The 12331-nt window shown below is 41.2% G+C and overlaps 2 protein-coding genes and 1 long non-coding RNA gene across 5 annotated transcripts; 2 read left to right on the top strand and 1 right to left on the bottom strand.

Annotated features, from left to right (window-relative positions):
• The first annotated feature begins 52 nt into the window (after positions 1–52).
• Positions 53–4998, top strand: LOC115535952 (uncharacterized). Of its 2 annotated transcripts, XR_003974580.1 has the most exons (14): positions 53–430; positions 532–600; positions 791–825; positions 1004–1038; positions 1216–1267; positions 1436–1474; positions 1656–1706; positions 1880–1914; positions 2092–2143; positions 3906–3944; positions 4131–4180; positions 4352–4398; positions 4585–4634; positions 4756–4998. It is a non-coding gene; the product is annotated as an uncharacterized LOC115535952 (long non-coding RNA). The 2 variants fall into 2 exon arrangements; XR_003974581.1 differs by lacking the exon at positions 1436–1474.
• Positions 4999–5214: 216 nt separating this feature from the next.
• On the top strand, positions 5215–8425 carry c22h6orf47 (chromosome 22 C6orf47 homolog). 2 transcript variants are annotated; one of them, XM_030347562.1, is made up of 3 exons: positions 5215–5446; positions 5643–6985; positions 7372–8425. In XM_030347562.1, exon 2 carries the CDS (start codon positions 6074–6076, stop codon positions 6974–6976), a length of 903 nt encoding a protein of 300 aa, XP_030203422.1. In that variant the 5' UTR covers positions 5215–5446; positions 5643–6073; the 3' UTR covers positions 6977–6985; positions 7372–8425. The 2 variants fall into 2 exon arrangements, with proteins under 2 accessions (XP_030203422.1, XP_030203421.1); XM_030347561.1 differs by having other exon boundaries at positions 5643–6981; positions 7372–8422.
• Positions 8426–8648: 223 nt separating this feature from the next.
• On the bottom strand, positions 8649–12326 carry ppp1r11 (protein phosphatase 1, regulatory (inhibitor) subunit 11). Its single transcript, XM_030347563.1, has 3 exons — positions 12036–12326; positions 11605–11713; positions 8649–11165 (listed from the first exon to the last, which is right to left on the bottom strand). The coding sequence occupies exons 1-3, from the start codon at positions 12111–12113 to the stop codon at positions 10981–10983; spliced, it is 372 nt and encodes a 123-aa protein (XP_030203423.1). The 5' UTR covers positions 12114–12326; the 3' UTR covers positions 8649–10980.
• Between the last annotated feature and the right edge of the window lie 5 nt (positions 12327–12331).

Here is a 12331-nt window from a genome sequence, read left to right as displayed (position 1 = left end):
CAGAAGGACCGAAACGGACCTGCCAAGGACCCCGTATATAAAGGCTGCGGGACAGTTTCCTGGGCCTCTTGGTTAGTGGTTCGCTGCCGAGGGACGTGAAGTCAAGGCACATACTGAGATAATAGTAATATAGACCGGGTCGTGACTATTACTATCACCATTATTCAATTATCCACTGTAAGGATTCAGTGGGATTGTGGTGAAAATCTAAACATGCATGTCAGCGTGTTACCACGTGGCGGAAGGAGCCCACGTGTGCCCGCTGACTGCTGCTGGGGGACGCGACTGTTTACTAAAAGCGGGACTAGAGTTATTACAAATAATGACAGTGCGATATGATGGTGAAGAACTACTTTGAGTTAAGCATTTAGCAGTGTTTCAACACTACTAAAGAATGCAACAAAAAGCATTGTATTCAAATTTGATACCGGTAAGTTAAGGATTTGTGTTTCTGATAAATGCATTGTTTATTATATTCGATATGTGCACTTTAAATGTTTCAACCGCTTTCGTCCTTTTCTTGTATTGCAGAGTGCAGACGTGAAAGATGGCCGCTACTGGTTCAAGACTCAAGACTCCCTTGATGGTGTCATGTTACCGGTAAGTCTGAATCGGGTTAATGATGGGTGTAGTAGGAGTAATGTGCTATAATGATGAATCATTTGACTAGAGTCTCTGACTATTTCATGAAGTTCTTACACAGTACGCTGAAGATGCACGACTGGCAATTATTTTAAAATGTTTCAAATGCAGCTGATGCTAACTGAATTTGCTTTTCTCTTTTGATCAGGCTGGACTGGACCAGGCTTGCTGCCCAATGCATCTGTAAGTCCCACATGTATTTCTACAACATTGTCTCTTCGATCAGTCGATGATGATTTGTTAAAAGGTTCTTCTGACAAAACATGAAGCTTACTCGCAGCGCACTGAGACATTTAAAAAATGTTAACCATTTGGTGGTCACACAACTAGGGTCTAACTTTGCTGACTTTTATCGTTTCAGATTGAAGATGGTTTGAAGCGCGCATCATGTGACCGGTAAGTCTGAATCAAGTTAATGATGACGGAGAAATGTGCTTTAATGATGATCACTTGACTAGAGTCTCTGACTAACTCATGAAGTTCTTACACAGTACGCTGATAAGCACGTGCTGGTTCTATTAACTTGGATGTTAAATGCAGTTGATGTTAACGTATCATCCTTGTCTTTCACAGGCTTGAAGTGAACATCTGGATCATTCTGATGGAGCAGACTTCATTACCCTCTGTAAGTGTACTTGCAAAAACTTTGTAACCTTTAGTCTGTCGGTGATGATTTGTTATAAGGTTCTTCTGACTTAAATGAAGCTTACTCGCAGCGCACTGAGACATTTTAACAATTTTAGCCAGTTGGTGGCGGTCACACAACTAGGGTCTAACTTTGCCTCCATTTCAGGTTGAAGATGGATTGAGGCCCATCGTGGGGACGTGACCAGTAAGTCTGAGTCAAGTTAATGATGACATAAAAATGTGCTTAAGTGATGAATCACTTGACTAGAGTCTCTGACTAACTCATGAAGCTATTTCACAGTACGCTGACGAGCACATTCTGCTTGTATTAACTTGACTGGTTAATTTGTTGATGCTAACAAATCGCATCCTTGTCTTTCAAACAGAATTGCTGTGAACATTTGGATCCTCCAATGATGCACACCTCCTTCCCTTTTGTAAGTGTAATTGCTACAACGTTGCCTCTTGAGTCAGTCTATGATGATTTGTTATAAGGTTCTTCTGACTTAAATGAAGCTTACTCGCAGCGCACTGAGACAGTTTAACATGTTTAACCATTGGTGGAGGTCACTCAACTAGGGTCTAACTTTGCTGCCTTTTATCGTTTCAGATTGAAGATTGTTTGAAGCGCACGTCATGTGACCGGTAAGTCTGAATCAAGTTAATGATGACGGAGAAATGTGCTTTAATGATGATCACTTGACTAGAGTCTCTGACTAACTCATGAAGTTCTTACACAGTACGCTGATAAGCACGTGCTGCTTGTCTTAACTTGAATGTTAAATGCAGTTGATGCTAACGTATCATCCTTGTCTTTCACAGGCTTGAAGTGAACATCTGGATCATTCCGATGGAGCAGACTTCATTGCCCTCTGTAAGTGTACTTGCAACAACTTTGCAACCTCGAGGAGAAATCTGTAAAATGGATCTGGGATACATTTGGAATGACAACGAGTTAGAATGTTCATTTTGGAGCAAACGGCGCATATGGACGCATTCTTAAATTTGCTGTTTTTACCGACTACCAAAACGCTATTGTCTCAAAATAAAAACAAAATCGCTATTTTAAACCACTTGCAAGGCTAGAAGTAGCCCGACAATACCTTAGTATAATAAGGGTCTTAACATATAAAAGGCATTGATATCTTTGTAAGTGTACAGATTAGGGATGGGCATTTGAAGAAATGTCCTTGATCGAGCATCGTTAGAGTTATCGATTAATCATTCAATAAGTAGCCAACTTATCGGACAACAATAATCAAACAAAGGCAGTAGGCTAAAAGTGGGCATTAAACTGTATAACTGTTTTGAAAAAAGGCCGACATATAATGCCTATAGGCTGCAGCCGGCGCGCGGAAAAGGCTCGTAACAAAAAGACGAGCCACCCATTTACAAACAATTGCATGAACAAGTCTATCTAAAAGCAATACCTTATTGAACATATATAAGGCTGAACTTGTTGCTAAAATATCAGTTTTGGCAAAATGTAACGACTCCAAGAGGCACCAAGCCAAAAGAAAAGCGGAGCGAGAGACGACACATTAAGAAAAAAAAGAGCGACTCACATACGGTGGTGACTGTCCCTACTGTCCATAGCATACAGTAACTCCAGCCTACATATTTTTGTTTAGGAATATAAGCATGTTAACATGCTCGCGGGTCAGACGCGAACGCAGCCTTGTAACTGTCAGTCCAGCAGCAGAAAACACCCGCTCTGACGGGACCGAAGTTGCGGGGATGCAGAGGTATTGTCGCGCTAACTTTGACAGCCTGGGGAACCTTCTTCCTTCACTTTCCACCAGTCGGCAGGGTGGTATTTCTCCTACATATTGATATTCAATTAAATGCTTCAAGACTCACAGTATGCAACACAACGTCCTTTTGATCGATAACAATATAAATTGATCGACGCATTTCTTAAGGATCGATTATCGAGCATCGATTAATTATGCCCATCCCTAGTACAGATGTTTATTAACAAAGGACATTTTATACACACAATACCATCAGTAGTTCACCCATCAACGCCATCTTGTCTTTAAGACTCCATAGGTAGGTTGGCGAACACAGAGCTTGTGACATCCGTAAACAAAGGGCAAGCTCCCAATCTACTTATTGAGTCTTATCGACAAGATGGCGTCAACGGGTGAACTACTGATGGTATTGTGTGTGTGTGTATAAAATGTCCTTGGTTAATAAACATCTGTACACTTGCAAAGTTATCAATGCCTCGTTTAATATTCCAAGACCCTTATTATATTACGAAAGAAGTGTCGGGCTACTTCTAGCCTTGTCAGTAGTTTAAAATAGCTATTTAGTTTTTACTATGAGACATGCCCCCATCGTTCCAAGTTTAAAGCGGTTTTGGTAGAAACGGCTAAAAACAGCCAACCTAAGAATGAGTCTATGAGCTTTTTTGCTCCCAACCGAACAGTCCATCTCATTATCATACTAAACATATCCCAGATCCATTTTACACAGGATTTCTCCTTTAAGTCTGTCGGTGATGATTTGTTATAAGGTTCTTCTGACTTAAATGAAGCTTACTCGCAGCGCACAGACATTAAAAAAAAAATGTAACCATTTGGTGGCGGTCACACAACTAGGGGTTCACTCTGCTACCTTTTTCATTTCAGATTGAAGATGGTTTGAGGCCCATGATTGTCATGTGACTGGTAAGTCTAGTCCTGGGTTAAGATGACTGTTGGTGTTACGTGCTTAAGTGATGAATCACTTGACTAGAGTCTCTGACTAACTCATGAAGCTATTTCACAGTACACTGACAAGCGCGTGCTGCTTGTCTTAAATTGAATGTTAAATGCAGTTGATGCTAACCAATTGCATCCTTATCTTTGAAACAGACATTAGGTGAACATTGGGATCCTCCAATGGCACAGACCTCCTTCCCTCTGTAAGTGTACTTGCCACAACGTGGTCGCTTCTATCAGTCGATGATGATTTGTTATAAGGTTCTTCTGACAAAACATGAAGCTTACTCGCAGCGCACTGAGACTGAAGCCATGTTTGGATGATCTTTGTACACCGTGTTCTGTCAACTAAAAATGTATTTGCCTTTTTGCAGATGTATAAGCCCTGGCAGAGCAGGAGCCACTTGAGGGATGACATCCAGTAAGTTTTAACTTTGCCTCAGCTTCGGATGATTAAAACTAATATGCTGTAATGATGAATTCACTAGACTAGAGTCTCTGACTATCACCCATGAAGATCTTTCACAGTACGCTGACTTGGCATACCGTAGTCGTTCATTCAAAGCTGTTCATTGTAATTTGTACTAATATATTTTCCCTTTAATAGACAAGTAACGGATCGATTACAAACAGGAAACGACAAGCCTATGTTGACTTGTGAGTAGCCCGCTCCTATTAGTTTGCGGCATAACCCTGGAGGCAGCATTTTCTTATAGTACGGTTTCTGCAAATGCTCAGAATTGATGCTAAAAGATGTATATCTTTTTATGTCTTACAGGTGCCGTTTTTGGAAGACTCTAGAAATTCATCAAACTCAATTAAGAGGTGTTATGCTGATGTGCTGCCCTACACCTCTATGAAATGTCCTCTATTGAATCTGTCTTATAATAAAGACTTTGATAAAAAATCGAATTGTACTGTTGGATTGAACAAATGGTTAGTCTTGACTGGGATTTTCAGAAATGAACACTGTTTGTGAAATTACCTTAAACTGCACTTCAATAAAAAGTTACTAAATCAATTGGCCTGTACAGTTTTGTGAATGCTATAATTTAAGTTTCTGAATTATGGACGAAGGTTTTAAGGCGCTAGTAACGCAATGTATTTGGGATTTTCGCATTTTTTAATTGTATTTTATTAAATGCTATATTTAAACCCAAGGCTGGACATTGTTCAGATCCCCAATGCCTTGCAGTAATGTGACTGTTAAAAGGAACGCCTCCAGCAGTGGAGAGTTCAAACCGGATGCTGCCTTAGTTTCCGGTAAGGTGGGAGCTGGTCGTATGTTGACATGGCAGTGAGTCCCTCCTGGCCGTCATTCTGACCGGTCCTTTCTCATGGATCATCTGTCTACACAAATTCTAAAACTTTGGCCAACGATTGGTAGATTATAGCCAAATCGTAGCATTTCCGTCATGCTTTAATATAAACCTGATGGTCCAGTCGATGAGATTACGTCAGTCAGCAAGGTGAGTGAATAGTTTCAGACGATTCGGTTGTAGAATATAAAGCATAGCCACTTAAACACCTGGAAAATATCTACCCTTTTCCTTGGTTACTGTTAGAGGTGAAAGCTAGTCAGTGCTCGGTTAAGCTAGCTAAAGTTTTTTTGTCAACGTGGCCATTAAAGTCGAAATCCTGTTCTTACTGACTTTTCTCCGACAGGAAAGAGGACGGATCTGCATGAAGATCATCTAACATCTGACGGAGCTCCTTACTCATTAGCTCCTCAGCTGCTGACCTTTATTAACACAGAGGACCTCCTGCTGACAGTCGTAGGCTCCTTTATTTGTCGGGGTTTGGATCGGCTGAAATCTTCTCCTGGGGAAGAACAAAGGTTTTCGATCCACCCAGAAGACCACCTGTTTAGAGGCCATCGTGTGGGCATCCAGGAAATGTGTTCGGATCGATGTTTGCTTTTAGTTTAACGCCGATTGATAAGCCCTCTGCCCCCGGCGTCTAACTCGCCTTCACAAGAAGGAACAGTGGAGCCGTTGTCTTGGCTGACAAGTAAACACTGAGCGATCTAGTCCACTAATAAAAGGGACATCATTTTTAGAGTTGGTTAACAAGATTTGAGAACACTATTTTTGGAAATGACAGCTGTAATCGGAAAGGTGTGGGGTTGGGTGCGTCCCACGTTCTCATACCGTCTGTGGGGTAGAAGTGCCGAGTCAGAAAATACCTCAATAGACTGTGCGACAACTGAGAAGAGGCGCTTCTGGAGCCTCAGTAGTTTAAGTCCTTGGGCCTGGGCTAACTATCAAAAGGACCAATCAAGTGGAGCAGAAGAGTTTTGGGAGGCCCATGAGAAATTGCAATCCGTGGATTTGACAGATTTCGGGGCAGGAAAGCAGGAATTGGGGAAAGTCGAACATGCCCCCAGTTGGTGGAATAAGATCATACCATTCTCTTTCTCTCCAACAAAAACCGAATTAGGTGGGCTTAGACGACGGAAATGCGAAGAGGCATGGGACAATGATGCAGACTTCTCAGATTATGGAACACCTCCACCATCCCCTACACCCCCTACCCTCACCCGTGTGTGGTCCACCATTGGCCTGTTTGTACACAGCTGGAAAGGGGAGATCTTGCCCGAGCATTATGAAATCTGCTTCAATTTCCTGCGCCACCTCTTTGACCTTGTTGTGGTTGGCTTCCTGTGGACCGTGTCCCCGCCAACCAAGCTGATCCTGGAGGTACTCGGGGTCCAAGGAGCGTTGAGGCTGTGGCTTCATGGGATGGCAATGTTCTTTGTTTCCACGGTTGGGATGGCAGGGCTGCTTTGGGTGATCCAGGAGTACCTTCCTCAGTTTGCGCTGCTCTTTGGCATTGCACAAGCTCTGGTCATCTCTGTCAGTGTGAAGCAGAGTGTGATATTGGGAGGAGAGCTGGAGGAGGACCAGGAGGATATTCATGAGGGGGCCAAGGAGGCTTTGAGTGACGATGAACAGCATGATGACCACCATGGCTCTTCAATGGACACGGCACGGCACTGATTCAAGTAGGTAAGTTAGTTTGATCATTCTTGATACAAAACTGTGGAGTTTTTTTAGCTGCTACGCATTTTCATTCAGTAAGACCTCTACTTTCATATAAATACACAACTTTCTCTTAGTGGCGTAACCACCAATGATATGGGAGTCAGTGGGGCTTCTGTCCTTTAAATCCCAAATGATAGGGTTCAAATGATATATTGTTGTGATACTTACCCGTATGACAAATTCTTATCTTTGCTTTCAGTGACGGGAAAGCACACTCTAGCTGATATAAATGTCATTTGTTTTCCTCGCTGCTTCATAATAAGTACAGTGTATAGGTGAAACTATTTGCATGTTTTTTGTTTAATAATTGGTGACTTTATTTAAAGTTGTTCCGCCCCCTCCTCCCACAGGCGGCTTCTGGATGCAAAATGAATGGGTGTATTATGGGATACTAACTCAAAGATGTGATAAAACCACCTAATTGTTTGAAGTGGATTATCGCCAAGGAGCAAAGAAAGCCCTATGGAAAACATTTCACTGCCGGACTGAGGCTTTAACGCTGTGCTTGCTTCACCTTATTCTTAACACGACCACGGTACCTTGTTTAAACCAAGCTTTGCTAACAAACGTTGTGGACGATTTTAAGTGATTTCCTGTCGGCCCTCAACCTCTACAACAAAAGGATGTTCCGTGGTTGTTTTTCATGGTGTGCTGCATTTTTTTTGGTCTGTTAACACTACATACCAGCACTTATTAATACATGTTCTTGTACAACTTATGCAGTAACCTGTGCCATAACATTGTTTGTGTGATTGATTATTGATGGATGTCTGATTACACATTTCTGGATCTAAGCGATGTAACATGATGGGTTTTGTAATCATGTGTGTTTATATTAATATATATATATATATATATAGGTAATAAGGCCATACAATGATTAAGGAAAAATAGCTGAATACCAAATGGGACTTGGTATGCCATAGCACATTTTGCACACCACACCTTTTTCTAAAATTAAGGAATTCAAAGTACCTGGTATTTTCCAATTGCATGGGCCTCTGATCTACCTGTCATGTCAACAAGCATTTTAAGTTTTAAGCATGCATCACACCTGTGGTCTCTTTATGTAACAAACTAGTGCAATGTTTTGTATTTGTCTTAACACCAAAATACTTTTTTGCCTGGTCTCTGCCTGGTCGTCTTACTACTACAATTGCCTTGTAGGGAATGATATTTTTGTAGCATTTGATTGATACCCTTTTAACTTCTAGTGCTGGATCACTGTAGAAACGGACAACTAGAGTTATTGCCTTTGTAACACATTGGTTATGCTTGTCATGATATAAAGCAAGTAGGAATCTTTGGGGAAATGTAAGTGTGTCCTGAATTAAATCATATTATGGAATTTCACAATTGTACAATCGTTCATGATAAATAAAATGTTTCAATTTTTTTTAATTATGTGGAAACTACAGGGCTTTGTTTATGGGTAAACTTGTCTCCCAGATAGTCTTTGGATTTAATAGTTGGTTGCCTGTACCCATCTCCATTTAAATTTTAGTTTTTCAATTTATTAAGGCAATTGATTTACTTTGTTTGTAGTGCTCGGGAAAATACCCTAGCAAAATATTTACAAATGTTTTCAAGAAACATGAGTCTAATTCCAATTGACCAGACATTTCGATTTCAGTTCAAAACCTTTATTCACATTAAACCCGCTCTAGATTTTATTCTGGTATATACATGTGTTACAAGTACAATGTTCATTGATGACAATGTGTATGACATTTATGCAATCCACGGTTAGATATCAAACATGAACAGGGTTGTTTTCATTGGTTTAGCCAGCAGCCATGCACCCAAAGCGTTGCTGTTTTTATCCCATTAGAATTTGTAGAACAAAGAATTGAAACCCTAGAAGTGCTGCTTGTTTATTCACTTGTCAATCCTGAATTTATTTTCTGAAGTACACGGCACTAAAAGCACACAAATCACCAGCCTCCAGCGCAATAGACAGCTTTCAGATTAATACTGCAATGTTGAATTCTTCATAACCATGCTGGGGCGATTAATGGCAATGTTTGGCGAGTGTCTTTAAAAATAGAACAGCACAAACAGATTAAAGGTATTACTGACTCATCTACACAGTTGTGCTGGAACAAAAGCACAAATGTGTTCCAGCCTCTTCAAAATATAACACCCTGGTTGATGACATTCTTCTGTCCTGTTTCAAATGTCTCATGGAAAAGCAAAGGGCATCAGTCACCTTGATCTCCCTCAGTGCTGCATGGTGATTGAGCTCCTTGGCATGAGACTGGACACCTAGGACAACCATCTCTATCTGTCTTTACACACCGTAGATTGTCTACACAGGATTGGAAAATGCCTACTAAAATGCGAATTAAAAGCAACATAATTTGACAATGAAAAAAAATATTATTTGCTCAGACAAACTTTACATGGCACATGGAGTTGCCGGAAATGGGAGCATATAATACAGATTTGATAAATTGACCAATGATTCAAATATATTTTACGGTGCTTTAACTACAATAGGTACAGTCAAAATTAGGGATGCACCGAATTTTCGGCCACCGAAAATGGCCCAGAAGCGCATTTTCGGCCGAAATACTTTTATCACCGAAACAACACGGCCGAAACAGAAATTTGTGATGACGCCAACAAAAAGCGCGGCCAGCACACGCTTGTCTGGATAAGCGCCAATATGTCTGCTGTGTGGACGTTTTTCAATGTTTCTGAGAAAGTTTCTAAATTCATTAAAATCAAGGCATTGCAAAAATTGCAATGCCTTGATTTTAATGAATATAGTACACAGTCATAGCCATAAATGCAATGGTACTAGGTTGCCGCGGTGTGGACATTTTCACACCGAGTAATACACTCGTGTCAACTTTTGACACGAGTGTATTAAAGTTTATACACTCGTGTATAAACTTTGAACCTGGTCAACCGCCATCTTCTCCGTCAACTCTCCTCTCACACTCGGTGACAGCGCGCCAATTCTCGGTGACAGCGTATTTTAACGTTCTATATATATAATAGTATAATATTATTGTATATATAATATCAAGGCCAAATGCACTGGGCGCCTCCGGATGGCCGTAGCGCGGGGAGCTCTCGTAGGGATTGGGCTTCGCAGGGTTTGTTTACCGGCGTTGCTATGGTTACCTGTCATATGTGTGTTCCAACACTTTATCAGGTAGCTTATCTATTATCTGTTTGTATATATATTTTTTTTTTAATGTAAAAACACATAAAAAATAAAACATTGCAAAGACAAACTGCCAAACTTTTTTTTTTTTTATCAAATAGGCCTAAAGATGACTGATTTTATTTTATTTTTATTACTGGAAAAAAATAATAAAAAAATAACTGTTGGCTTCAACACCGGTAGCACCGGTAATACCGTATACCGCGGCAACCCTAAATGATGCTAATAATTTCTTTCGGTGTTTCGGCCTTGGTTTCCTCATTTTCTGTTTTCGGTCTCGGCCAAGAATTTTCATTTCGGTGCATCCCTAGTCAAAATTTTATTTTAGACATACATATTTTAGTCTTTAGAAGGTTGACTGTTTAAGAGTAAGACCATCAGGTTTGTATCGGATTTCCCTCAGTTAATAGTGAAAGGGTTTCCATGGACTTTTTAAAAGAAAACGACCAAAAGAGCGGCAACTCACCCGGTCATTTCAAAGTTACAACACATACTATAGCCACTGCATGGTGGGTATAACCAAATAAAGCATCATTACAAGCAAATAAATAAGGTCATCTTTCAGAAGAAAAAGGAGAATTTGAATCAATTATATACACAATTACTTCTGCACCCCCTCAACAAAGTAAGATAGCTAGGTGGCGCCTTTTTGAAGCAACGGGGGCTCCTAACTCTGTGGCTGCATAAGGGACTCGTGACATAGTGTAACCGTACCGAACAGAAGTGAGCGCAGTGTCATGTATGTCGCTGCCGTGGTCAGGTGTGACCCCAGCGTCTTAGGGCATTAGTGGGCGTTGGACCCCCCAGAGCCCTGGGGGCCCGTTGTGCCGTGGCCACCAGTCTGTGCGTGGCCGCCCCTGCTGTGACCAAGGATGCAATGTGCGCTGCCGCAGCCCTCGTCGTCGTCGTCCCCCTCGCTCTCAGAAGATGACTCTCCAAACTGCTTGGGCTTCTCGTACACACAGCAACCTAACAAGGAGGTCAACGTTGACAATTTGAATTGCAATTAATTGTGTTGGAAGATATACAAACTGCAGTTTAGTACATATATACATTAAGGATGCTTCCATACATAATGCAACATTTTTGATGCTTTGTGCATTACAATAAAACATGTTCTAAGATATATACAGAATAAGTCAATGTAGCTGTAATAATACATTGGGATTATCATATCAGGCAATGATCAGCGTGTGTTTGGGTGTATGAAACCAAGACAAAGTGTGAAGCATTTCAGAATTTATAAAACTGCTTAACGCTTTGAAAGACTACATACATTGAATCCTATCATCCTATCCATTACAGTCCTACAAATAAAACAGCTGACACATTTACTTTCTTTAAAGATAAGCTCACAACGCTACATTATCTTCACTGCATGAGCAATGAGGGGGAACGGACCACTCACATTTTGAAGACCTTCTGCCGAGGTGTTCGTTGTCCACCGTGTCGCTGGACCACTCCACCTTCTTCTCGGTCTTTCTCTTCCGCAGTTTGATAGTGAGGCTTCTGCCCTCCTTTTATATATGAACATGGGGAGACATATTGGTTAAATGCAAGCATTTTGATCTTTGTATTCTCTGTATATCGCCTACGTGTATGTATTCAAGGAACATGGCAGGTTTTTACTGAGCAGCATGAAAAGCCCTCCTGTATAAACCAATATCATAACCCCAATCTGGTTAATATGCCAGTCCTGAAAAAACGAATTATTGGTCGATGTCGTAGAGCTAAAACAATTGTCTCATTAAACAGATGAAAAAGACACTTAACACAATTCAATGCTATTATTTTATCAATACTATCTCCAGATGAGTGCAGCGTATGGAGGCGGTGTACCTGTTGGGGCGGTGGCGGGGTGCTGGTGGAGACAGTCTCAGTGATCGTCTCACTCGACGTCCCTGGAACCTCCGCCATCCTGCACGCTGAGGCTCTCACTTTAGCCGTAGTTGCGGGGCCTGCCGTCGCAGGAGAACTTCCTTAAAACTGTCGGTGACCGAAAATGGACGAAATCAGATGTTCTTGCGACCACACTACTCGTTCCGGTTCCTTAAGGACGACGCGTACATACCAGTCTACTCGTTAAGAGCGGCCGTGAAAGATGCCTGACATAAACAGTTCGCTGCTCAGGGGAA

Source organism: Gadus morhua, chromosome 22, assembly GCF_902167405.1.
Source record: "Gadus morhua chromosome 22, gadMor3.0, whole genome shotgun sequence".
NCBI lineage: Eukaryota > Metazoa > Chordata > Actinopteri > Gadiformes > Gadidae > Gadus > Gadus morhua.
This window is presented reverse-complemented; position numbering and strand designations above follow the sequence as displayed.

Bases quoted from the DNA above. Each gene is read 5' to 3' on its own strand.
- c22h6orf47 (XM_030347562.1), top strand. From the start codon at position 6,074: ATGACAGCTGTAATCGGAAAGGTGTGGGGTTGGGTGCGTCCCACGTTC.
- ppp1r11 (XM_030347563.1), bottom strand. From the start codon at position 12,113: ATGGCGGAGGTTCCAGGGACGTCGAGTGAGACGATCACTGAGACTGTC. The intron at 11,714-12,035 runs GTACACCGCCTC...CATATATAAAAG, and splicing joins CCCCGCCACCGCCCCAACAG to GAGGGCAGAAGCCTCACTAT. The intron at 11,166-11,604 runs GTGAGTGGTCCG...CCTCCTTGTTAG, and splicing joins CGGCAGAAGGTCTTCAAAAT to GTTGCTGTGTGTACGAGAAG.